This window comes from Mus caroli, chromosome 1 (assembly GCF_900094665.2).
Source record: "Mus caroli chromosome 1, CAROLI_EIJ_v1.1, whole genome shotgun sequence".
Classification (NCBI taxonomy): domain Eukaryota; kingdom Metazoa; phylum Chordata; class Mammalia; order Rodentia; family Muridae; genus Mus; species Mus caroli.
Genome location: NC_034570.1, coordinates 168,400,627 through 168,427,850, shown reverse-complemented (window position 1 = coordinate 168,427,850; position 27,224 = coordinate 168,400,627). Strand labels below are relative to the sequence as shown.

The 27,224-nt window shown below is 48.4% G+C and overlaps 1 protein-coding gene across 2 annotated transcripts in view; it reads right to left on the bottom strand.

The window, feature by feature from the left end:
- Kif26b (kinesin family member 26B) overlaps positions 1 to 25,932 on the bottom strand; it is a 396,540-nt gene extending 370,608 nt beyond the window's left edge. The window contains exons 1-3 of one of the 2 annotated variants that reach the window (XM_029479369.1): positions 25,394 to 25,932; positions 24,228 to 24,629; positions 17,534 to 17,569 (exon numbers count right to left, since the gene is read on the bottom strand). In XM_029479369.1, the coding sequence (XP_029335229.1) occupies positions 17,534 to 17,569; positions 24,228 to 24,629; positions 25,394 to 25,456 (501 nt within the window). In that variant the 5' untranslated portion in view covers positions 25,457 to 25,932. The remainder of the gene's footprint in view (positions 1 to 17,533; positions 17,570 to 24,227; positions 24,630 to 25,393) is intronic. The other variant, XM_021161225.2, reaches the window with a different exon arrangement.
- Between the last annotated feature and the right edge of the window lie 1,292 nt (positions 25,933 to 27,224).

The window sequence follows — 27,224 nt, the reverse complement described above, 5'->3', positions numbered from 1 at the left end:
GGTTGGTTGGGTTGGTTGGGTTGGTTGGTTGTTTTTGTTGATTTTTTAAGAAGGGGAAAAAGGATGATCTTACCTCAGAATGGATCTTGGACCTAAAATTTGAAGCCAAATGGCTGAGGAGATGGCTCAGTCAGTAAAGTGCTCGCCTCGCAAACGTGAGGGCCTGAGTTCAATTCCCAGAACCCACGTAAAACGAAGCTGACCGTGGCAGCTTGCACTTAGAATTGTAGGTCTCGGGGTGGAGATAGGGTGATCCCCGAGGCTCGCTGCCCAATCAACTTAATTGACGTGGCAAGTTTCAGGGCAGGACAGTGAGGGAGAGAAAGAGATAGGGAGAGAAGAGGCAGACACATAAGGAATGACACTGGAATTTGTCTTCTGGTCTCCACAGACACTCACAACACATGCACTTCTCTCTCTCTCTCTCTCTCTCTCTCTCTCTCTCTCTCTCTCTCTCTCTCTCCACACACACACACACACACACACACACATACACACACACGCTGAAGCCAAGACTACAAAACTCTTAGACAAATAAATTCTCCCGGTCTTGGGTTAGATGATGATATCGTTCTTTCTTTCTTTAATTCTGGATTTACTCATAATGAGACAATGTTGGGATTCAAGAGGGTAAAGCTGGCAGCTTGCATGGCCTCTTTTGCCTCATTCATGTCAAACAATGATGTATTTAGATATGATGCCAAAGTCAGGGTGATCAAAGAAAAATTGATACACTGGACTCCATCAAAACTAAAACTTCTGTGCTTCAAAAACTTCATCTGGAAAGCAATGAGTCGTGAACTGTGAGAGGACACTGTCAACGCAGCAACAATAAAACAACCCAGTTTTAGATTGGACGAGGGCTTTGAAGTCTTACTTTTATTTTATTTCCAGAGAAAGCAAGAATGGTTTTAGCATACAGAAAGATGCTCAGCCTCACTGTCATCTGAGAAATAAAAAACAAACCACCACACTATGAGGCCCTCCCATCCACTGGTGTCAAAGGGCTGAGTGTAAGGACCAAGCAGATGCTAAATGGTGTGGACACTTCAGCAAGCAGTTGGGAAGTCTCTTGAAACGTTGAACATGAACTACCACGTCAGCCTGCGATCCCACTGGTAGGCACCCACCCACCCACCAGAGGTAAAAAGACCCATGGACTCGCCAAGATTTGCATGCAGAATGCTCAGGGCAGCATCCTTCCTAACAGAGGTAAGTAGATAGAGAACAAAATATGATATGACTGGCTGATAAAAGAAATGAAATCCTGATAGAAAATACAACATGCTGAGCCTTGGAAACAGCAAACAGCGCGACAAGCGAAGGGAATCAGACCCAGGAGACCAACAGTGCATGCTTCCATCGACTAAGAACAGTGAGGTCTGAAGCAACACAAAGTAGCTTACCAATGAGATAGTCAGCAGCGACCACAAATCTACAGAAATATGCTGAATCACTCACTTAAGAAGGTATATTTTATAACACTTTGATTGAATCTCAATAAAGCTACCAGGAAAAGATGAGTGACCTCCAATTCCTACCTGCCCAGCGTCAGGCCTACACACACCTCTGTCCCCACCACTGAACCTCAGCCAGCCCACAGTGGCCAACATCTCCTCCTCAGCCCCCTCAGGGTCCCTTCTTTCTCTGGCATCCATAAAACAGATTAGAAGGGCTCTGTTGTTGCAAACATACCCACAGTCAAGGTATTGCTAGCTTCATCTATGCTTCATATGCAACCAACCCAGTTCAGGGAGATGGACAGACAGACACAAACATTACTTCAGAACGTACTTGGGGGAAGACACATTTCTTTTTACCTAGGAAATAATGGAGTGGAAGAAACAGTCCATTTTCTTATGGCCCCTCCCCACACTTGACTACATTTTTCACTCCTGAATTCTCCTGAGCAAATGTAATACAATCTTTAAAATTTGCACCATAATGTGATGGAGAGAGGCTGTCAAGAGCCCCTGTAGTAAACTGGCAGCCGTGCTAATCGATAACCTATTTTCAGATGAATGAAAAGAGTCTGGCCCAATCCCTTCTGGGGGGGGGGGCAGAGGAGGGGCTGCCAAGCAGCCGCCTTCTGGGGTGGGTGAAAGCTAACTGGTGCTCCTGAGAAGCTAGAGGGGGTGTGGGGGGAGGGCAGGGCAATCTCATCCAGGTGACCCATTAGCTAAAATCTGCTTCAGAAGGAGGCAGGAGGGGGCAGGGGATCAGAGTAAAGAGGTTAAACAGCACAAAAGTGATTTAAAGGGGAAAAAGGAGGTTTGAATTTGTATGTGAAAGAAATAAAGGGAAGAAATTTTAATGCAGAAAAATGGCTGAGGGCTCAGAGAGATTTCTCACAGAAGCTCTCAGGCCTCTCTGAGACCAACAGGATCATTCAAAGGCTGGAGTGGGGAAAGATGGAGTCGGCAGCCCTCCATACCCCACTGACCCCCGGTATAGAATAAGAGCCCGGTGCAGTCCCACTCTGGCCAGAGGCAAGTGTGTGACTGTTCCTGAGGTTCGGCTTCTTCCAGAATTTTCTCTTGTCATTTCCATGGTGACCATGGGCCCACAAACACATACCTACTTGCAGGCAGAAAAATTAACCCAGCTTTGCGGAGTGCGGGAACAGATGTGAGCAGTTTAAAAAGTGGTTGCAAATCCCCTCTTCAAGTCCTGGATCACGTTCCTCAAAGGTCACAGTTTAGGAACTAAAGACCTCAATGACAGCCACCACACACTGAACACGAACTCCAGCTAAAGACTTGCAGCAGAGACTGCCTCACTCAGCTTTGTCAGGAGCCCTGAAGGACGATATCTTCCCCCATTTTACAGAGGTGCCGGCTGGAGCACGGGCGGCGTTTAGGAAAGAGATCTAACAGGTAGTTGGCAGGGTGCCGGTGAGAAAATGGCTGTAGTGCCCATCTTCCCCAGCTGTTCCTGTCAGCAGCCTCGGATATCTCACTGAATATTCAATCCAGGGAGATAGAAATATGAGTTTCTCCCCCATTTGGAGCTATAGCTTGGCTCCTGAAGGCCAGTGTGTTGAAGAACTGATCCTCAGCCTGTTGCTATTAGGAGGTGGTAGAGGCTTCAGGAGGTCAGTGGGAAGAAATGAGGTCACTTAGGACTCTCTCTCTCTCTCTCTCTCTCTCTCTCTCTCTCTCTCTCTCTCTCCCCCCCCCTCCCCCTCCTATAGCCACCAAGAGGAGAGTAATGCCACTCCACCACACACTCCCACCACAGTGTGCCACCTCATCACAGTCCCCAAAGCCAGAGCCCACAGGGCCAGCCAAACCATCACCTGCAATTCCCGAGACCTGATGCTGAAATCAGCTCTCCACCATGAAGCTGATAGTCTCAGGCATTTTATCACAATGACGAAGTGCTGACTTCAGAACACAGGCCTTCAAGGTTCAGACCTCAAAATAGCTCATGGGAAGACAAAAGTCCTGAGGGAGCCAAGCGCAGTCTGTGGCTGCCATAGCCCCTTCCCCCTCCAGCAACCGTATTACCCTTCCCCCCTCTCTTGCAGCTGACAGTGGTGGCCTCAAGGACAGCTCTGAGCCTTGCTATGTATTCATCATTACATGCAGCCCAGGTCCTGGGCCAGGCCCAAAGCCCCCATGCCACCTGCACTCTGTCTCTGTCCCAAGACACCATGATCCACACATGTTATATCCAGGTGCTCATGGCCCACAGTCTCTGTCTCTTGCAGTTGCCGGGCTCCATGCCCCACACTACATCAGGCAGACACCTATTCATCCCCTTCAAGGTCACCTTGGTCTTTCTGAGGCTACCTTAGGCAGCCCCATTTTACCTGCCCACACTTGTGCTGTAGCCCACTGTCACACAGATGAGGACTTTCATCTGTATGCCTGTTGCCCTCTCCACTCTTGAAACCAAAGTCTGTGTTTCACTTGGTTCCATATCTGCAGCGTGGAACATGCAATGTGTCAGGAGCTCACCCACTGGAGTACAGTCAGAAGGTTCCATGAGCCAGCTCACTCAGGTCTTTCTCTTCAGCGTCATCTCTAGACTCTCAGTGCTGCTGGGAGCAGGAGGAGCCAAGGAAATGACTGTTTAACCGGGGTGGAGTCTTACATGGGGAAGATGGGTGGTGGATACAGTCACACAATGTGACTGTGTTTAATGTCACATGACAGGAGGCCTACAAAGGGTCAGGTCACAAGAGCCGTATGCTACTATCATTAAAAAAAGGATGAAAGCTAAGCTGGGGAGATGGCTCAGTCAGTGAAGGGCTTGCTTTGCATGAGTGGCACCTGAGTTCAATCCCCAAAGCTCATTTAAAAATAAAGAAGTTGACTGTGGTGATCGTAATCCCAGCTCTGAGGGAAAAGGGGGTCCTGTGCAGAGGCAGGAGGATCCCAGACTTACTGACACTCCAGCCTAGACTAATGAACTCCAGGACAGTAGATAGTAGTACCTCAAAACAAGAGAGATGGAACATTTCAAACACCTGAGGAACACTCATGGATGACCTTTGGTCTACACACACATAAACAACATGCAGAGTTAGCATAAATACCACCAGCAGACAAATGCCTAAATGTGTAAACCAAGAACCTGTTCATGGGCGAGACCAAGAAGAAGGCTGAACAACTCAGTCTTAGGACACCCAAGTTTGAAGACACGGTCCCAAAACCATAAGGGAAGCTCCAGTCACTCGGGACTCTGTGCTTCCCCTCCTATCCCTGACCCAGGGCCACTGTGGGTTGCCTGGCATTTCCAGAATGGATCTAGAATTGTTGGAGACTTCCCCCAGCTTGATTATGAATGGAGGACTTGGGTCTTCTTTCCCTCTCTCTAATTCTCTCTTTTGAGATGGCATCTTGCTATGTAGCCCAGGCAAGGCGTGAACTTAACAATCCCCCTGCCTCAACCTCTGGGAACACTGAAAGATACATGTGTAACACCACTCCTTCTTTTTTTTTTTTTTTTTTTTGGAATAAAGCAGGAGAGAGGTAACCAGTGTACTGTTCTCCTAGAGTGGTTCCCCACCAGCATGTTCGACAGCTTTTACACCATTCCACACTCAGGGAAACCAGTCCTTCAGGCCTGGGCCAGGGTTCCCTGTAACCCCTCCACCTAACCTCTAAACAAAAAACAGCACACAGCCTTCCCCCCATTCTGAGTCTTTCATTTTCTCAGCTAAAATCACAGAACCCAGGGCCATTAAACTTCTATGGGAAAAACCAGGGCCCCAGAGGCTCAGGAGGGCATTTTTTTTCCCCTGGTCTCATTTAAGGGTCATTTTGCTAATCAGAAACAGGCCTAAACTGCCAGCTCCACTATCCATCACCAGGGGCAAGAAGGAAACATACACCCCAAGAACCAGTAAAATCAAAACCAAAAGGCACTGCCCCCGTCTTCGTTTCATGTAAAGTGGGGTGAACGAAGGCCGTGTTGATACTCACTCACACAGACTCACTGTTCAAGCCACCACACTCTGCTCCATGAGCATCTTTGGTTGAGCCATTGACCAGTGTGCACCCTGTGCAACTGTCACATGAAACTGTCCCACCAAGCCTGTGTCCTGCTGAAGTCTAGAGTTGTGCAATCCATTTCCCTAAAGAGACTTCTAAGACTCTTTGGCAACATTCACCAAGAGATAAGTTTTATTCGAAAAGGAATTAGGGGTCAAAAAAGATAGTTGTCTTTAAAAAAAAAAATAGAGGGAACGGCCACCCTGAGTGTCTACGTGTAAAGAGTTTGACGGCAAGCCCCACTCAGTAAAGTACCAGATGTTAAGTGTTGCATGGCAGATTACCTTCAGAAGGAAACCAACTGTAAAAATCACAGAAGGAATTCCTTGAAGGTCAGAAACCTCTCTCCTGCCCGCCCACCCTATCAGCCACATCCCTTCTTCAGAAACTGAAGCCCCAGACCACAGGAGGTGCCAGCCCATGTCCTAAAAGCCCTTATTCTCAAGGCCCCAGTGGGGGTGGGGGGCAGAGGGCTCCCAAACCTACCTGATGGCTTGGAGGGATCTAAGACATGAGGTACAATCCCACAGCTCTTGGAATGTTCTGTGCCTCCCAACCTTTCAAGTCCAGGCTCACTGCCGAGGGCACAATGCCCACTAAACTCCAGGATACAGAGAAAGGCAAAACTCCTAGGTTGGACCACAAGGCCATGTCTTTCCAGACATCTATGGTTCCCTTCCACAACTGTGATTTCTACTTCCAGGTTCAAGTGTGAGCTCCAGGACCCTGACACCAGTCCTTCCCAGACAAAGAACACCAGCATCTCACAGGGAAGAGGGAAGAACCCTGAGTTCCAATGTCTCAGAGGGAATGTAAGAGTTACACAAAACCATCCTACCAAGCTATGGCTCCTGTCTTCTGACTCAGCACAGAGAGAGCTGTCGTAAAGAGCTTTTTAATAAATGTTAATGAAATAAGGGAGAGCTCAGAACTCAGGTTATGGCCTCTCGGTTGTTTTAACCATGGCTGCCTTGGGTGACTCTCTACATCTCCCTCAAAATTGTATCTAATTTTTTTGTACTTGTTTGTACTCCCTCCTTCTCTCCTTCCTTCCTTCCCTCCTTCCTTCCCTCCCTCCTTCCTTCCTTCTTTTCTTGTGCTGAGATAAAACCCATGGCTTTATACATTCCCAGCAAAGTACTTCCTACTGAGCTAGAGCATATAGTTGCCTTATACTGCAATCTAGACTTGGCTCTCAGGGATCTTAGTCCCTTCACAGGCAGCTGTAGGGAAAGCTGCCTTCTGTATCCGCAGAAGCAGGAACCCTGGCTCCCCTCCCCTTTGTTCTTCCACAGTCCCTGTTCTGGCCCTCTGTGTTCATTCCAGCGGCTCACCGGAACAATCCACCATAACCACGCTTATGGTACAGTCCCAGCGGTCCCCCAGAATGGGCAAGACTGAACACAGAACCTCAAGATCCAGAAAGGAGGTAAGTTTTAACTAAGAGCCTTGTTTCTAACTTGCACTCACATTTGAAGGAGCTTACATATGCTAGAAAGATTTTTTGTTTCATCTTTTCACAAAGCTGGAGGGGAATGGGTCTGCACTTTACGGTGTGCTACACAAAGGTAAATCCAAAGTGTGTGCCTGTATAAAACTGAGTTTAGCCCTATCCTAGGGACACATGACTACAATATTGATGGCATCATCAGAGTCAATGCAGATATGCATTTTACAAGAGCATCTCTGGAAAGTGAAGTTCTGCCCTTGGATTTTTCCCATGGCTAATTCTGGCTGCTGCCTCCCTGTGTGATATCACCTTTAACTTCTTTCTCTGCTAGAATGCACAGGGGGCTGGGGGCTGCAGGTGTAAAGGAATATGAAGGCTTTCACATCAGGGTCACAACTCTGCATCCAGGCTATCTTGGCAGCATGTGAGAGCAGCCACCGGGCCACCTAATGTCCTGCTTCAGACAAAAGTCGCTGTTCTAGCTTTATACCCTGGCGGGAAGTCTCAGCCAGGAGTTGGGAAAGAGGCCTCGAGGAGACTCCCCATTAGCCAGAGTCTAAGAGAACAGTCTAAAGGAGAATCTGCAAGGAAAGCATGGGAACTGGACAGCCACGTGACAGTGCTGCTTCATCTGTGGGCAGAGCCTTGGATATGTCACAGGACAACAGAGCTCCTATTTCTATGGTTTGAATTGAGAATACCCCCCTCGGGGAGCTCATGCTGTGAACACTCAGTCCCTAGCTTGTGGTACTATGATGAAGGGTACTATGATGGAGCCTTTAGGAGCTGATAGAAACAGGTCACTAGGAGTGGACTTGGAAGGTTATCTTCTTGATTCTGGTCTGGCTCACTCTCCCACCCCTGTCTGTCACCTTGTGAAAAATCTCTTCTGTATGCTCTCACCTCCAGGAAATCTTCCCTGTCTTTCTCATGTGATGATGGACTGAAACTGGGAGCCAATATCTGTCTTTCCTCCTTTAAGCTGTTTTTGTCCAGTATTCAGCACACAGCCATATGAACACAGCTAATATTATACCTGAGAAGTGTCAGGCACCAGTGAAAGGTGCGTGTGTCGATAACCCAATAAAAACCCCAGAAGTTAAGAAGGGCTCTTCGGTAGAGAAAGGAGGGCAGGAGTCAATCCAGAGGGCAGGCAGGAGTCTTGAGGTCTAATTCGACGCATTGCTCTAGAGTCTAGAGCCCTCAATAGTAGCGGCTCTAGGTGACGACACTGTGTTAATGGTGTTAGATGGAAGAAATGTTTCTTGGCTCCCCACCTCCTTTTCTTTCATCTAGTACCAAAAATAAATAAATAAATAAAACAACCAACCAAACAACTCTCCCTGTCCAGCCCTGATAATTCTTAGAGGGGTGTTGGGCAAAACCAAGTGGGGGAGTGGCCGCCTCCCAGTGGGATAACCTGAAAACCAGCTACGTAAATATAAGGTGTATTAACTAATCAGAGCTTTTAAAAGGCCCATTTGGTCGGACTCCAAAAAAGTCATACGCACAAAATGTGCTGGCAAATTCGAAAAAGTTACTCTGCCATCGAACATATTGCTGTCAAGGACCCAAGAGTTTAATAAATCATTTTTTGGAGTTTACAGCGAAATGTGCAATGTAATTATAGCAATGTATTAGTGGCTGTTATTCAGGGAGCCATTTAATGTGCTCGGTTCACACTGATTTGTTTGCCAGCGCTTGTGTTTACTCAGTGATAGGGGCTGCCTGCGTGAAGCTCGTCACACTGTTACAGGCACACATGGAACACTTGCATGGAACTGAGTCCTGTAGGGGCCACTGTGGCTGGTGGCCCAGGCTGTCCCAGGGCAGATGCAGAGGAAGAAGCTGTCAAGCTCTTCTCAGAAGGTAAACGGATTTGTTTTAAGACAGAGTGCTCTTGTATCTTGTATTCCTCTACAGGTGCCTCCCTGGCTCTGAATCTGAAATGCCCCCTGCCCCTCTCCAAGGACTGTGATGGGGGTCGGGAGAGTAGCAGGTTGTGGATGGAGGGTGTGAAGAACACGCAGCAAGAAGTGCAGAGACCACCCAGCGCACGTCCTGTCTCCTGCCACATCTTGGTCTTGGCATCTGACTTTGCTGAGTTTCCTCATCTGTCAAGCAGGAACAGAGAAATGGCTACCCCTCAGGGCACCAGTGAGAGATCTGTCCTAACATGCTCAGATGTACCGGAATGTTAACTTCCATGGCCTACAGTTGCGGTTCCCAGAAGCATCTCTTCTCTGGTTGAGGGCATGCTTTCTGAAACTGATGTCATGGCTGAGTCTTTCCAGCTTTATACACTCAGGGAAGGCCTTCACTGCCCCGCACCTCCGTCTCCTCATTTGTCACAGGCATTAATAGTTGCTCCTGATTATATTTTTTTCTGGAACATAGCAGGCACTCATTAAACGTCAGCATCCAAACTCGTGCCCCGAGTTGCCATGCCACAGAGACATAAAGTTCATTTTATGTAGGTGGCGGCTCTCTACAAAAGGAGCTTCTCTATACAGTCAACACCTATTCCACTCTACCACAACCTCTAAGGCAGCTCCTGAGCCCACTGCCCTGTGGTTATGAAACATCAGTGGCTAAAATAGCAAGTACCCAATGGTAAATGACACCCAACACCTAAAGTGTTGGTTCAAGTTGATATAACATAGTGACTCTGCCCTGTGTACAAAAGATAAAAAAAGGTTTGAGAAGTCTATGATCTACTAAATACATACCAACGTGTGGACCCCATTTTTCTTCTTTCAATGCATGTGGAGCAATTGTCCTTCTGTCCACGAATCTACCAGGCCCGTGTTTCTTTGGCCTTCATAGTATAAATGTTGTATGTCAGACTTAGTGTTGGTGAGAAAGACACGGTGCTGTGTAGTTCTTCCCAATCTGGTGGGTGCTAGGTACAGACACTCTGGTGAATGGAGTTTGGGGTACAGGGAGCCGCTACTATACCTGAACTGTTGCCCTGTTGCTACTATACATGAATCTGTGTGGTGCTGGGGACTGAACCTATGGCCTCATGCATGGGAGGCAATGGCTCTAAAACTGGCCTATTTCCCCAGCTCATCCCCTTCTTTCTTGAAGCATGAGTATAAGGATGTCGCATCTGCCTGGGCAGCAGAGAGGGACAGCTTCCCATTGCAAAACTGAGGCTGAAAACCATGACCTGGGACCAGAAATGTCTTGAGAATCTGTGGGAACCTTAGGAAATTCAGCATCGGCCAACCAAGTGCACGTGTGTCAACTCTCCCCACCTGCTTCATGCTCAGCACTGAGAGACTCGGAGCCAGCTGTGCTGTCCTCCTCTGCCCTCCAGACCCTATGGGAGTCTGAAGCTTCTAATGCAGGAGACATCTCCTTGCTCTTCCAGACTCCTCACCAGCATCTAGGGTGCAATCGTGTGTTATCACATCACAGAGGACAGAGACAGTGCAGTTAGAGTCACCCAGGTGGCCTAAGGGGCCTGAACCTCAACAGGTGACTTCTGCTGGATGCAGTAGGCTGAGTGTTCATGTTTCCCCAAAAGTTACACATTAAAAACAAAACCATCCCCATCCCTCAGATGACAGCAGAAGCATAGAGATTATGACAAGAGGGTGGCAAAGCTCTCCGTCTTAGTCATTGTTCTAGTGCTGTGAAGGGACGCCATGACCAAGGCAACTGGTATGAAAGAAAGCATTTCATTGGACTCTTGATTACAGTTTCAGAGGTGTAGTCCATCATCATCACATAGGGAACATGGCAGTACACAGACAAACATGATGCTGGAGCAGTAGCTAAGAGCTACTTCTTGATCTGAAGGCAGCAGGAAGAGAAAGTGACTCTGGGCGTGGCTTGGCCTTTTGAAACCTCAAAGGCCACCCCCCAGTGGCACACTTCCTCCATCACGGCCACACCTCCTAGTCCTTCTCAAGTGGTGCCACTCCCTGATGACACAGCTTTCAAGTACATGAGCCTACAGGGGCCACTCTTATTCAAACCACCACACTCTCACAGAGGGAATACAGGCCCTCATTAAAGAGATTCTAAGCAGCAAGCCAGTCTCTTCTGCCAGGGGAAAGGACACAGAAGAAGAGGGGGAAAGAGTGTGAAGCAGAGAGCAGCCATGAGGAGGCAAGGGCCTACCCCTCAGGCACTCTGAGCACTGAAGGAAATGAGTGGATACAGCTACCTGGCTCACGAATTCCACTGTGCATCCTGAGATAACCATCCTTGCCCCGCCTGTTTCTGACCAGTGATGATAAGTTTGCTCTTTGGGATATCCAGGAGGCCCATGGGCTTTCTACAAGCCTCCAGCGGGCATGCAGGCATTCGGGCATCCCTGCATCCCTTTCCTCTCCAAGGGGCAAAATGACGTTGAGAGCGATGTCTGAGCAAAACCAAGAACATGAGGACAAAGAACTCCTCAAGGACCCCAGAGAGCCAGCCCTCAGACACCTGGCTCTGCCTCAGAGAAGGGCACCTCCTGCCACTGCAGCTTTCTCTTCAGAGACCAAGAGGCCATGTCAATAGGCCAGCACTACTGCCCAGGGCATCACCTCCACCTCCGTAGATCACCAGCTGGCCGCTTCCCCTCACCCAGCAGCGGCTTCATTACCTGTCAGAGGATAGAAATCATTTGTCGTGTTTTTACCCTTTCCTTCATCAAAAATTTTAGAGAATTTAACTTCAAAAAGGAATTCATATGTACTGTGTGCACAAAGGGATGTCTACTGCATGCACGGAACAATCCAAAGGCCAGATACTGATGGATCGCTAGTGACAAGCACTGGTGCGGGTCAGGAGACATGAGTGGGCAAAATATCAGCCGAAACAAATTCTGTGGAAACTACAGTAGAACTCGGAAGCCCGGGGGCCTCTACATGGCCAGTGCGAGCTTCCTAAGCCTCCATTAAACTCCCACCACCTCCTCCTGAACCACCATACAGGGTATGACTGGAATCACTGGAAACTACAAGCACCCTATAAAAAGATAAATTAACTCCCACACAAAGCCTACAACCCTTGGTTTCCTTCCCCTGGTTGATGCCCCATGCAGGAAGCAGAAGGCCCAGTCAGGCATATTAAAACCAGGCCTTTGTATTGAGTTTTCTGCCATGGCTACATACATGCATACATGCATACATGCATACATACATACATACATACATACATACAGCTCATAAAGCTGTCACAGGCCAACCTGCAGCTGCCCCCGGCTTCCTCCCTCAGCCTGTGAGACAGCCCTCCTCAGATGAATGCACTCTTAACTGCACAGCTCACTTTATTAGCTGCCTTGACCTCCAATAAAACTTCACCCTCTTGATATCTGAAACCTGAGACAGGATGTCCACTGAGTCATCAACCTCTGTGATCCATTTAGCACTCTGAAAACACACAGGCACACACACATACACATACCACATGCACGTACACACACAACTCACATATACTCACATCCATACTATAAAAACCACACACGTTATCTCATATCCACATCATATATACTGCATCCACACATCCCATATCCACACCACAAACACACACATCCCACACCCATACCACATATACTGCAATCACCCAGTCACACACAACTCACATACACCTCACACATACACACACACACACACACTTATCTCAGATCCATATCACATATATCACAGACACACACACACCTCTCACATATATACTACATAGGTCACACACATGTGTCACATATGACACACAAATCTTACATACACAACAAATGCATATGCACATGCCAAATATGTATACATAGGCACACACACTACACACATGGACACACATATAGTCTGTCACAAAGCACCCTGGGAATTTCAGACCTAATTGCATCAATAAATTTAGGGGCAAAGGAGGATAATTGAGAGTCCGGCAGCTAAGGGCAGAATCGGCCAAAGGAATGAGGAGAGTCACTTATGCACAGGCCAGAACACTGAGCAAGAGTCTGTCCCTGGGAGGCTCTGCAGGTGCTGTACTTACAGGTACCCAGAGTACACCATGAAACAATGAGGAGTGACAGGGACATCTGCCCAGCACCTGCTGCCCTGGGATATCTCAACTCTACTTCAAGCTCCCAGCCTGCTTTGGGTTCATGTAAGCCAAATGCAGCTTTGCTCTTAATATTAGGCCCCCTCAGTTCTATCTGGATGAAAAGCCAGAATGATGTATTTGAAATAAGAGTTAGCAAAAGAGTCCCCAGGAGGTAGATAATTTAAAGAGACATCCTGGGCTACTGATAAAAAAGAAAAACGGAGTTGAAGGCAACTAAATGGATCCTGATGACCCAGCAGGCTACACTGTCCTTTCCCCAGACTGCAGCATTAAATGTGACAGGAGCCTTAATGGCAGGCCCCGGATGTGCAGGTTGGAAATATGTAAATATTGGCTTAACAGTGGGGATGTGTCTAGACATTTGAAGATGCAAACAGAAAAACAGAAAGGGAAACAAGACGGGGGAGTCCTGGGCAGAAGAGGTTTTAATTTAATGATGATCCCAATGTTTAGAGTCCTCATGTTCATTCCTAAACTACCAAGAGAGAGAAAAGCTCCCCCACGTTATTGCTAAATCCTAATCAATAGTACAGATATTCTTAATATAAATGATAAGCAGCCCTTTCACAGTCCGTTAGGCTGTACTTTCCCTAAAATACTCCTTCCCAAATTGATCTCTTAAAATCAACTGTACTCCTGATTGTCTAAGTTTATTTTGTTTACAAGCAACAGAGGAGACAGCAAATGGGGAGGGAGGGGAATGAGGTGTCAAGTATAAAGGCACACTTCTGTAACCAGAAGCAGTGGCAGGAAGGTCACCAGTCAGGGCTACATAGCAAGACCCTAAAATACAACAAAACAAAAACAAAAACATGCACAACGGGTCTGAGCACAAGCTCAGCCCAAGAGTGTGCACTCAGCATATTCGAGGCCCAGGGTCCCATGCCCAGCACAGAAAGAAGCAGGCAAACCTTATCCATCTATGGCACCTTCACCAGAGCTCTATGGCATGACAGTCTGCTAAGTAGTTTCAGGCTCTTGGCTTAACCAAAACCCCATCTAAGATGTACCAGGCCTATCCTTCTGGGATTCAAGTGAAAGACTCTCTCTAGCTTTGCAGAGACTCGTGGACTTGGGGGAGAATACTGCTCACTCCCATTCTCAGTCTATGGGAGAAATCTGCCCAACATTCAGAGGTCATGGATTGGATGCTCAATACCAAAGGAGGAAAGAAAAGGAGATAAAGGAGGAGGAAGAGGAGAAAGAGGAAAAAGCAAAGAAAGGAGAGGCAGGGAGAGGGTATGGGAGAGAGGGAGGCAGAGAGACGGAGACAACCAACTATCCTAAGATCCCAATGCTAACTCTGCTGGAAACCACACTACCTCCATGACCAGACAATGCAACTCACCTATCTGGAATTGCACCAACCTCTGGGACTTACAACACCTGCTACAAACACACAACTGAGCCAGTAGATTATTTTTCTTGAACAGCGGTGATTGGTAGTGGGTCCCCAAATTTCATGGTTTATTCTCTGAATAACCTTTTCAGTTAAATAGCCCAACAGCTCTCAGCCACTGCCCTTTTCATTTTGGCCTCTTGTCAGGTACCGAAGAGGTCTCCCATTGCTGCATGAAGCCACCCCACCCCATGGAGTCAGGGGAGGGGGCCAACGATATACCTCAAAGGCAGCCATTAGACATAAATTGGCAGCGTTTCTTAGGAGCGTGTAGCTGCTCATCACAGCTGATTAAAGAATAGAATTACACCATACACACACCTCAACAGCCTCAGCTACTGTGTTAGCCTAGGAAAAAAAGAAAAGTCTTCCATTAAGCAATTACAAATCTCAGGCATCACTCAGAGGAAATAAAAGAATCATTAAGCTTTAAAAAAAATCTATATTTTGAAGAGCAGATATTTGTAACGATCTTCAAAGATCTGAGAGGCTTGCTATGTAGGGAGCTAAAACAGCTTTCCAAATCTTGATGGTCGGCAACAGTACCGACCAGCAATCAGGAATGAAGAAGGAAAATAACAAGAGCCGCAATTTAGTCCGTGACACTCTCAACACCCTCAGATACAGTCCTAGCAGTCGCTTGCTCAGTTCAGAGCCTCCCAGTCTGTCTGCCACACTCAGGGCATGTTCTCCCTTTATATTAAGGTTTACGAGGGCCCAGCCTTCCTTGTCCACTCTGACTAACAGCTGCTACCAGTGTGGGAAATGTGGCCAAGTGGAGGAGGGTGTCGTCTCTATTTCCAGCCATCTTCACAGGGTCTGGCTGGAATCAATGTGACAGAATCAGCAAAATAAAACTGCAAAGAAAACTGTCTGAGAAAGATAAAACCGGATTGGAAAGCAGATAAGTTGAATTCCTGGTGCTGGATAGGTTGGCATGCATCATTCACAGTCCTTGAAGGAAATCTGTTCCCTTCATTCACCACAGCCCAAAATGCCAAACGCCACTGCTGTACTCCTCCCTGTGGGCCTCGGAGTGGGGCAGGGGCTCTCAGGAGGGATTTCCATCTATGACAAAGACTCCCAATTCATATTGATGGCAACTGGGCTATAAGGAGTAGCCACCTTCGCCACCTGAGCACCTGAACTGTTCCCAGGGAGAGAGATGCTTACAGGTGAATGAATGTGGGGGGGGGGGGGGCAGGGGAAGAGGGGTTCAAGGAATGGGGAAAGAGTCGAATGACTCCGTTTTCTCCAGAGCTGTATCTCTGTCTCCATGTTGGTGTCAGGGTCATTAATAACAGAAGGGGAGGATGGAAGGAGGGCACAAGGAGATTGGCTTTCACTGTATTCAAGTCTTCCAGGAAAGTCTTTGGAGTCTAAGAACACAAGATGGTGGCTCAACATTATCTTACAATCACGTGACCTTTGCTAACCCTAACCCTAACCCTAACCCTAACCCTAACCCTAACCCTAACCCAAGTAGCCTGCCCCTGGTCACAACTAAATAAGGCTGGTTTTGTACCAGAGTCTGCTGATCTCGGGTTGCATTTTAATAACATAAAAGACCATCAGGAATGGCACCCCTCATAACCTTGCAGTTGAGATGCTGCAAATATCTAAGTTCTCCATCCACCACTGGACACACTGACACTCACTACCTTTCTCCAAGATGCCGAAAACTGTTCAAGCCAAGATTTCCCATAACCTCCTAGTAGCCAACTCCATGGACATTTGAGTCTGTGCCTACTTGATTCCTTCAAAGTTCAGGGCTTACCATCATCCTGAAAATTCTTACTGTTTGGTTTCCATGATGCCATATGCTCTCCCCTACTTTTTGTCTCCCTCTTTTCTAACCTGGGCTGTCTTCTTAATGCCTTGGGCTTCCTGTTCCTTCGAGGCCAATGCTTATGATTCATGCTCAGTTTACTAATGTGCCTACCTCAGATACACAGAGCTCATACCATCTGTGTATTCATTTCACAGCCTTTTTCCTTGTTGCAACTCCAAGATCCAAGTCTCTACATCCAAACCCACCCTAGAGACCCCAGCTGGACCCTAGAGAATGCAGTTGCACCCTAAAGACACCAGCTGGACCCTAGAGACACCAGCTGGATCCTAGAGACTCCAGCTGGCCCCACTGGACAATTTAACCTCGAACTCTAGATAACTCCAACAAGTTCTGTTACACATAGCCACTCCAACCCCCAGTAGCAAACTCTACTGTGTTATTAATGTGTTAATACCAGTGTTCTCTATCTGATGCGTGGAGAATGAATACTTCCTGTGCCTTATATGAGCACCCATTATGCAGAAATCATGTCTTTCCTAACACCTCATTCATATCACTATCACTTCAATTCAGTCCCCATAATTCAGCCATACCCATTACACACACACAGAGAGAGAGAGAGAGAGAGAGAGAGAGAGAGAGAGAGAGAACAATACATCACTTAAGTTCTCCAGTGTATGTAACCCCCTTCGCCCTTCCCTCTACCTGGAACATCTCCGCTTCAGTATGTTCCTATCCGACCCATCTTTCTAAAGTCATTTCCTACCCACCCCCTAAACTTCCTGAGCAATTCAATTTCTCTCTTGATATGCCGCAGTGTGACTCTCGTGGTGTCTGTCTCTAAGAGCAAACTGTGTATTGCTCCAGGCAGGAATTTTAATACTTTTTCATATTTTATTTATAATATGTTATAATACTACACTGGTACATGAATGAGAATCAGAAATGATCATTGGTATATGACTATCAAAGGACAAAACAATAAATAATGTATTATCAAGTTGAATCCAGTGGCATTTTTTTAATGCAGTACGACTGAATCGGCTTGATAGCAGGAATTCAAGGAGAGCTCATGACCAGGAAAACAGTGATGATGATTTGCATTAGAAGTCCTTGGTAGGGCTGCACAGATGGCTCAGTGGTTAAGGCCACTGGCTGCTCTTCCAGAGTTCCTGAGTTCAATTCCCAGTAACCACATAGTTGCTCAAAACTACCTATAATGAAATCTCATGCTCTCTTCAGGCATGCAGGTGTACATGAGGATAAAGTACTCAGACATTTCTTAAGTCATTATTATTATTATTATTATTAAAGAACTTGGTAGGTTATGGTACCTGTTCCTTAGATGGTTCAGTCAGTGAAACCCGGCCCTGCAAGGATAAGAAGCTGAGTTTGAGTAAAGCACCCAGGCACAGTGGCAGGCGCAGGCCTGTAACCTCAAACCTGGTAAGGCAGGTGCACGCCTGTAACCCCAGGCCTGGGAAGACAGAAGCAGGAGGCTCCACTGTCAGTCCAGCAGAGCTGATGAGCTTTGGAATGAGAGACCCAGGCTCAAAACCTAAGTCAGAAAGAGACTAAAAAGGACACCTAACATTGACCTTGACCTCTGACCCTCCTCACCCTCTCCCACACACGGACACATCATAAGGCACTAAACAAAGTGGAAATGTCTGAGGAATATTTGCCTGCAAAGGCTGGGAGTGCAGCAAAAGTCCGCTGTTTATAATACTTAGTATTTAGCTCTCTGACCCAATGGGAGATCTTCTGGGTATATAATGAACTGTATAGATCAATTTCTTGTTTTCTAAAATATTGATCTGTTCAGTTTTCCCCAAATATTTTAATAAAACACCCATTTCCCCACCACTGGTTAAAGACACTACTACAATCACAGACCAAATTTTCAGTTGTACTTAGGACAACTCCTATATTTTGTTTTCTGTTGAATATTTTTCTATTTCCTGTGTGCCAACACTACACCATTTAATTATTAAAAATTAAAATAATTAATAAGAAGAAGCTTTGCAATGTGTTTGGTAGGGATAGACCTTAGCTACATAGTGAGTTCAAGACCAAATGGAACACTTTTTCAAAAACAAAAAGAATAAAAGTTTAGTTAAGGAAGTAAAGAGAATCCCTCTGATGGATGCCTTTCTACTCATAATTCAATGGCCATTTTTCTTCAGAGGGGTTTCTTGAGAAGGCCCAAAGACAACAGCCAGAAGGATGACATATGCACACTGATATGATGATGTTTCGATAAACATTCCAAACAAAACTAAGGACCCCAGATGTGTCCCACCTTCGGCACCTTTACCAGTGGATGTAATGATGAGCTCCTTCACGCTGATGCCCAGAAGTGAGGAAGTTCACCAGAGTGCCCACTCAACGAGGAGCTCCGCAACCCAATGGGACCACTCAACAGGCTATAAGGAAAGGAAGGGTGCCTATGAACTGACAATGGTAAAATAATACTGAAGGGAAGGGAGACCCCACACCACTCGCCAGCTTGGGTAATCTCTGGGGACAGAGTGGCAGGGAAGGCTAATGTATGCATGCGACCCTGAGTATCCAGTTATAGGCTCCTTTTCTTGGGTCAGGGTGTTATGTGTGTAAGTGTACATGCATGTGTATGCGTGTGCTATGTACATGTGTGTGACTGACTATAATAACCACAAAAATCACCTATTACTCCAAGACAAAGAAATCACACGCTATCTTTATTTGGCTATGAGACTGTCTGTCAATCTTGGCACACTGCTGAGTCAATAACTGTCAATCATCCATCATTGCTCTCACCATCGTGTTATCAGCAGATGATTGGTATGGTCTGGGACACCAAAGAGCAACTGACCTAAATTTTAATTGGCTTAATCATTACAAACCCTGACAAACTACTAGCCTCAGACATTTAAGAATCACATTTGTCATGTAATAATCTTGTCTAGAATGGGGGTGGGGGTGATTACTAGCCGGGGAATCTTTCAAATGAATTAAGTCACTCCCAAAACTGACCATGTTGGTATCATTCTTAAAAGTCTAGCAAAATGAAATGTTGAGGAAGAGATTGGGCTCTGCCTGGCTCCACTGGGAATGTTTTGATAAACTCTGGAGATGGCTCTGAGGGTCTTAAATGATAATTGCTCCAGGACTTCTCCATCACTGTTGGTAGGTATCAGCTGTTCCTTTATTTCAAAGAACCAGAAGACAAGAAGGGGCACTGTGAAATCCTGTCTTCTGGAGATACCATGGTTATCAACCGTGAACTCAGAGCAGCTGTGACTACCTGCCCAGGACTTATACAAGGCCAAGACTGACAGAATCCAGGCATCAACTGAGGTAGATGATCTCAAAGCTCTCCCTCATACTAGGGAGCTGTTGGCAGTGCGTATTGCTAGGGAAGGAGGAATGTGGCTGCTGGTAGGCTTCCCATGCTCCGGTGGATGGCCCCACAGCCAAGCACATATGGGCAGCACTGACTGGACTTGGTGGTTGTCAAAATAAATAAATAAAAGAGGGTGTTGAGTTTGGGATGGGACTGTGTTGGGGAGAGGAAAAGAGTGGAGAGCTAACGGGAGGCAAATATGATCACATCCCACTGCACATGCATTTGAAAATGAGGGGGAAAGCTTGCACACATGCCTGTGTACCACTTGTGCCTCCAGAGCCCCGAAGAGTGTTGGAGCCCCCCTGGAAATGGAGTTATAGACAGCTGTGAGCTGGAAATTGAGCCCCTGTCCTCTGGAAGAGCACCCAGTACTCTTAAACATGGAGCCATGGTTCTAGTCACCCTGCCGCCTACCCCCAGTAAGGAAATGTTTTTTAAATACTTTCTAAATGAAAAGGATTCTGAAGGTGCTTTTTAAAGAAGTGTTCTTAGAATAAGGGAAATTTGTCTGGAATTCCTTCGTTAGAAATATTAGTAAATATTTCAAATGTAAAGTCTAGTTTATCTATACAGAATACTACAATGGCTTTAGGAGGTTACTTTTAAATGAAGTTATTTTTCATATTCCTTCCTCTTTTGGAACTGGCAAAATACAGAAATATTTATTTATATCTCCCGAAGTCTAGACTTCCTTGGGCTCTGGCTATTTAGAGCTCACGTTTGGTGTTTTTAACCCGGCAGACATTCTTCTCTTTCATCCCTGTTATTCCTGGGTCACCCTTCTCAGGATGTCTGGCTAATCTTGCTGATATTTCTGGGGCATAGATGGAGTCAGAATATGTGACTGAGGAGAAAAAAAGTCAGACAGGACCGTAGTTCTGGACCTTTCTCTTACATAAGAGATTTTCTTTTGTGAGTATGGAAATGAGCAGATGTCAGATAACCTTTGCCCAACCTGGAACATTCCTGCTTTCTCCAGGGAATTTCCTCAGGCCGATGTGCCGTGGGCTTTCCACAGTCAATTCAAAGGTTCTGTCACAGCTATCAGAATGATCTAGGTTAGCTCAAAAAAAGGAGAGGTTCGTTCCTTGGCTGCTCTTTCTGGCTCGGTGCCTTGACTGTCTATAAAAACGGGAAAGGCGTGCTCACCACGATGCAGGAAGTGTTTTATATTTACACAGTGAAACATGACAGTGGGAAGAGGACAACCCTCACCTAAAGACCCAACACTTTTTCCACAGCCCCACTCTTCTGTTCTATCTGAGCACTTCCACTTAACCAACGCCAAAAAAGAAAGGTTATAAACTGGCAAGCACTTTCTTACTGAGGCAGTAAAAGTCAATCAGAAGAGTTTACAGCCTGACACCAGGATGGCACATCTCCTTGCCCAGTTCAGTTGCAAGAGAAGATGAATTCAGAGCAGAGTTTTCACTTTCTGGGTTTTGAGATAACCTGCAACAATCAGGTTTATGGCTGAATCTGCCTCTTCTTCTGATGCCCTCTCTAGAAAAATCAAGTTACTACCATCACCATCTTTCTCTCTTCTTGCTTCTGTCAACATTATCATCCTTTACCCGGCTACCTACCCAGCTACATCCAAGTCTCATAATGGTCTAACCTGAAGCCCTATCCTCCAGTGGTCATAGAACTGGTCTACCCAGAAGCCCAGAGCCCAGTCTTCCAGACGCCATACACTCTCAGGCATGCTGAGACTCAGAGCAACTCTTGGAACACCAAAGGCAGTCTTCAATCTGAGGGGGCATCCAGATGCCCCTCCAGAGGCTGTCTAATACTTCATCATCCCACCTCACCCAACTGTCCCCAAGATAAATGGAGGGCAACTCTCTAGAGCTCGCTACCAGCGATGAGCATGTTGAGGGAAATCATCTGACAGCAGAGGGATGAAGAAGTGAACTCATCACATTAGAACGTGAACGTGGGCATTACAGCATCCTGATTCTGTAAACCTTAACCCCAGGATATTGTCTACTACATAAATGTCAATTTCATCTCTCTCTCTCAGAAGAACAGAAGCACTTTTTGAACCTCGCCTTGTGACATAGACACTCCAACCATCTGAACCATTGGTTTTCCACTGCTGTGTTGATGGGAACGTTAAGGATGGGATGAAATTCTAAAGATTTAATTAAAAAAAAAACATATTGTATTAAAATGTGAAACTGAGTCACTAAGATTGCAAAATAAACCAGGGGGGGGGGGAAGCCAAACCCATTCTTAAGTAACGGATTTCAGGACCTGCTCTTCTGCCTCTGACTTCTGAATGACTATGCAGAAGGTTTTCATACTACCTAATACGATTTAATACTCTATTTGTGAAAATATTCCCCAAATATGGTTAAGCATCTTAAGTGAATTATGAAAATGGCTTTTGCTAATTATCCCTCAAAAACATGTCTTTATCTTCCCAGACTCTTGTTCTCCGGAGCGAATTACACGTTGGGGTCACAATGACATCCCTTATTCTACTGGAACTTAACTCTTTCAGGGCCTGCAGGCTACGGAGGTTCCGCTCATCAATCAGCACTTGCAGTTTGTTCATAAGCTAGCACTGAGAAGAAATGCCTTGTCTCCACTGGACAGGACCCACCACGCAGAGGGCACCAGACAACGTGGCATTTGTTCGATTACAATGCTGCAAACATTATAGATGTTATAGAAATTGTATCTAATTAGAAGGTGACAGCGCCTACCATTTACACGATCCCCGAAGTTATCCTTCCCAAAGACAATCAGTAGGTAGTTCATATTAAGGCTCCGTAGCTCACTTGCTATCAATGAGCTAACCCGAAGCATCCTTATTCCTGGCTAAACCCTGCAATGCTAACGTCTTGATGCAACTCTGCAACTGGGTATGATGTTCTAATGTGTGACCATCTAATCAGTGACCAGCCCCAGACTCACAGCTCTCCTCTCAATGCCCCTGGATCATATAGAGCACTGAGCCTCGGCCTGTCCAGGACTTGGCTGCATCCGGAGCCATCGCTCCCTCTACAACATGATCATGGATCACAGAGCACTGAGCCTCAGCCTGTCCAGGACTTGGCTGCATCCGGAGCCATCGCTCCCTCTACAACATGATCAGTTTCACATCACTTTAATTTCATCCAATAAATAAAATCTGAACATTTATGGCACTGCCTTCTAAGCAGTGTGAAATGAACTTTCCAGGTGGCTTTAACAAAAACAAAGCCCCCCCCCCCGTAAACGACCCCATAAATCACCAAGCATGCGCGTGCAGTTAAGCTTCAACCTTTGTTTCTTCCTGTCTGTGTTCCTTCACCCCTTCCCTTTTTTAGGATAAACAACAACATGAAGAACTCCTATGAGCATGTGACTTCGATGTTCTGAGATAATTTTGGTGGCCTGTGACTTATTAGGATTACAAATATCAGCCACTGTCACATCTCAAGCATCTGGATCTCTCAAATCTGTATCCATCAAGCCTCTCTCACCCCCATTCCACAGTCCCTTCTTTGCAACACTTGACACAGACAAGAATACATGATGGACTGCGGATTCATCAGAAGATAAGCTCTCCTCAGAGAAGGATAGCGTCCACGAGGACCTGATGTCTCAGGGGCTGCACTTTGAACGGGGTGGGAAATCAAGTAATATTAATGGGAAAAAAGAAGCTAGGTCTGTGTTTGCGGAAAGGCGTTAAATCAAGACAGTGTAGCGTGTAAGACTGAGAGAGGATCCTGGCCCTGAGATTTACTCTTGCCGTGTCCAGGAAGATTAATGAAGGAACGACAAAAATGCCAAATTGACAATAACCCAGAGTTAATTATTCTCGAGATTAAGTTCTAGATTTATAAAACCAATTCTCCCGGGAGCGACTTTTCCCGTTTTAAATTTTACAGCAGTCTATGGCTGGCTGTGTAATTGAAGCCTGGTATACAAAACATCCATGTGTGTGCGTGGATAAGCAGAAGAGGCAAGCAGACGTGGCTACTCCTAAGCCCTGCTATTCGAAATCACAATATTTCATTTCAAAAGTCACAAAAAATATAAACCAGAAAATGTCATTGAGCAGTGTCAGCAACCTCCCCCAGTAATGCGGTTTTCTTGATGTTTCTCTCGAACCACTGATAAAAACTCTTTGAAGTGGATGAGTAAATATTATCATGTGATAGTACTTGGACCCAACTGTGCAAATACAACTGCATTGTGTTCCGCTCTGGGGGCTCCAGGCCGGTCGAACCACGCAGACGGGGTTGCAATGGAGGAACCAATGTGCTTATTAAATAAGCCCAGGAGCAGGTCAGGATGTAGCTCAGCTCTTACAGCGGGCCACCTTTTAATCTTCCTCACTTAGACACATGGAGTGTTAAGAGAGAAATGCTGGCTTTGGAAAATATGTTTCTGTGAAGCAGGGAAGGTAGAGTCACAAATAAGCCATTGGAACCTGGAACTCGCAGCAGTTGGCTGTTACTGCCCCCTTTGGCATGCTGCTGCAGAATCGAAGACAGGGTAGGGAGAACCCTTATGGCTAACCCACTGGGGGCATCCCCTGGCGCCGCGAAGCTGGGTGCTCAGCTAGGGGCCTTACACCCGGGCGCCTCGAGGCAGCTTCCTAAGGTGGGGCGCAGCTTCCCGCAGAGCACCCCGCAGTAGCTCACCTTGCCCGGGAGGGGTCCCGGCAGCAGCAGCTTGAGAGCCTGCCTCTTCAGCTCCACCAAGCGGGCGTTACAGTTCTCGCACCAGACGCCGCGGTCAGAGCCGGGGGAGGAGCCGCCGCCGCTGCCCGAGCCAGGGGAGCCGGTGCCAAAGCCCGGTGAGCCGCCCAGGGAGCCGGGCGAGCTGGTACCAATGCCCGGAGATGCGGGTCCCGGAGAGCCGGTGAAGGAGCTCGGGGACGAGGTGCCCGAGCCCGGGGACGGGGTGCCCGATGAGCCCAGCGCAGAGCCTGCTCCCTCCGGGGTGGGCCGGCTGCCGGCGCGCGACTCCTCGTAAGCCTTGCGGTACCAGCTCTCAGGAGAGCAGGGCGCTGAGGGCTTGGTGGGCGAGCACATTTCGTTCACCTGCGGGAGAGACGCGCGGCGTCAGGCCCTGTAGAGCCACTGGTCCCCTGTGCGGCGGAGGGCTGGGGGCGGGGGGGGGGTCGCCGTCCTGCCCGCACTGATGCAAACCTGCCCTCCATCTATCTCCATCCTTCAAGTGACCAATCCTTAAGGAAGTCCTGTCCCACCCACCCTCGCCAGAGTGACCGCACGCAGGTCCCCCTCCATTCCTCCTGGGGTCAGCACAAGAGCTTGCGGGGTGTGGATATCCTGCAGCTTCTGCGAGAACACCCAGAAATCCAGCGCCCTACTCTTTCAAACCGGGTACCCACCCCAACAAGGGCCTAGGTACACAGTCCTAGAACACCCTATCGCAGGGTGCGTGACTGTGACTTCTGGATGTTTACTCATTCGGGGAACAGCCCCCACCCCAGGTCCTGCAGGTAAAGCAAACGGGCTCCCCGCTCCGGGGCAGCGATCCGAGGGAAGAGCAGAGGAATTCCTGGGAAACGCTCCCCCTCGACTTAACTCTGTCTGCAAGTCCCGAAATACTGCAAAAGTTAAGGGTGTGAGGAAAGGGAGGAATCAAGGGCTGAAGACATTTCCCGTAGCCAGGCGAGCTGCAGACCCGCCTCCATGCACGCACGGCCCCGCCGGCCGTGGGGACGCCGGTGCACCCGAGAGCTGGGGACCCTGCATCCGCCGCCGGCTCCCGGGAAGCAGAGGACACCCACTCAGATGAGTCCCTGGAAACGCATCTCCGCGTGGACACCGCCACAACTTACCCCGTATTTCTTGCCCCTGGTGGAGACCGCAAGCCTCTCTTTATTTCCGGCTACCGAATTCATGGTGGCTCTTCCAGAGGAAAGGGTCTAAATGTTCCCACAAGGCTACATCCAAAAGGTCTGCCAACCCAGACGCGTCCCCCCTCGTGGTAGGGGTTGGTCCTCAAGTCAAGATTTCTTAATGGGGGGTTGGGAAGAATGAAAGCAAATGGACCCCAGAAGTAATAGCACCAATTTGCAGGAAAGGTTGGAACGGCTGGTGGTTCTCAAATAATGGGTCTTCTCATCTCTCTGCCTCCTCCAGCCACGCGTCCTCTCTTCGCGGTCACATCCAGATCGCTAGCATTTTCCTCCACCCGGCCAGCGCGCATTCTCCTCTAGCGGGGCCGAAAAGGAGGAGGACGGCGGCGAGGACGTAGGGAGGCTGCAGGGAAGGTGGGCGAGCCCTCGCCGAGCCGAGCCGGCGGTGGGAACTTGCCTCCTTCCCCGAGCTCGCTAACTGAGTTCAAAGAAATTCTCCCAAAATATAAGGATCCAGACTCGGGGAGGAGCCACGGCGTGTCGCCGAGCCAATATGCGCCGTCCCGTTTTCTCCTGACAGTTGCGCGCAGGGCAGGGAGAAGGTGGATGTACGCGACCGGAGAGCAGCCGGCGGTCAGGACGCCTGTGTCCGACCGGGAGCAGCGCGGAGCCTAGGGAACCTCAGCCCCGCCGCCTCGGAGCCCGCCGGGCCGCCGCCGCCGCCGCCTCGCCTGCCGCGATCCATTTACGGCGCGGCGCTCGGGCCTGGCATCGCCAGGCGCAGCCGGGGCGGGGGTGGGGTCGTAAATCTGGCTCCGGGCGGGGAAGTTGCTGGCGAGGGGCCCACAGCCCGGGGCTCCGGTGCTATCCACCGCGCGAGCCTGTAGCTCGGAGCCGGCCGAGCTGCGCTGAAACGCAGCACCCAGGCCTCCCCGCCCCCCTCCCCGGGAGCTGGTCTCTTCCTGGCAAGGCGTGCAGGTCTGCCTTTGAAAAGCCGTGCAAACGGATTGAGTCACAAACAAGTCCGCAAACAGGCCGGGGCCAACCCCCCGCCCTTTGTTCTCCCAGACCTGCCTGGCAAACCTTGTCTTGATTCGCCCTCCTAGCCCCAGCGGGCCAGGGGACCCTCCTCCCCTGGACCCCGATTTGAGCACCGGGAGCCTTGAGCCCCCCTCCAGGCGCCCGCCAACCGGCCCAAGTCCCTGTTAATGATGGGAAAACCTCCCGAGACCCGCACAGGTGAGCCCGAGACCCAGCCTGTAGCTGCCAGGCTGGGGAAACTGAGGGATTGGCCGCGCCGAACGCGCGCGGAAGGACTGCGCGGGCCTGGAGAGGGGGTGTGGCGCGAGCTGCTCGACCTCGGGGACTGGGATCGTCCCCTCGCCCCTTTGCACGGTTGCCTGCCAGCACCCGGACCTGTGGGATCTCCAGAGCACCCAGCTGTCGCCCGCTGTCTGATTCCCGTCCCCCGCCCGGCGCAGCGCCCGGGAGCGCAGGAAACCGGCGTACGCCGGGCTCCACACGTGGCTGCTCCGGGGTGTCATTTTTCATTTCCCGGGAGGACATTTCTTCTGGTGTGCCGGCAGGTCTATTTTGTTGTGACCTTTAATTAACACCCCGCGAGACGCCTCCTGCGGGACCAGCCGGGCGAGGAGATCACGTGTGGTGTAATGGCATCTGGGTACCCCGGAAAGACCTGGCCTGGGGCTAGGCGAGGGCAGGAGGACATTTCGGGCTTCCCTAGTCGCTGTCTTCCTTCAACATATGCAAGAGAAAGGAGGGGGCAGAATACAACAATTGGGGTGCTAGA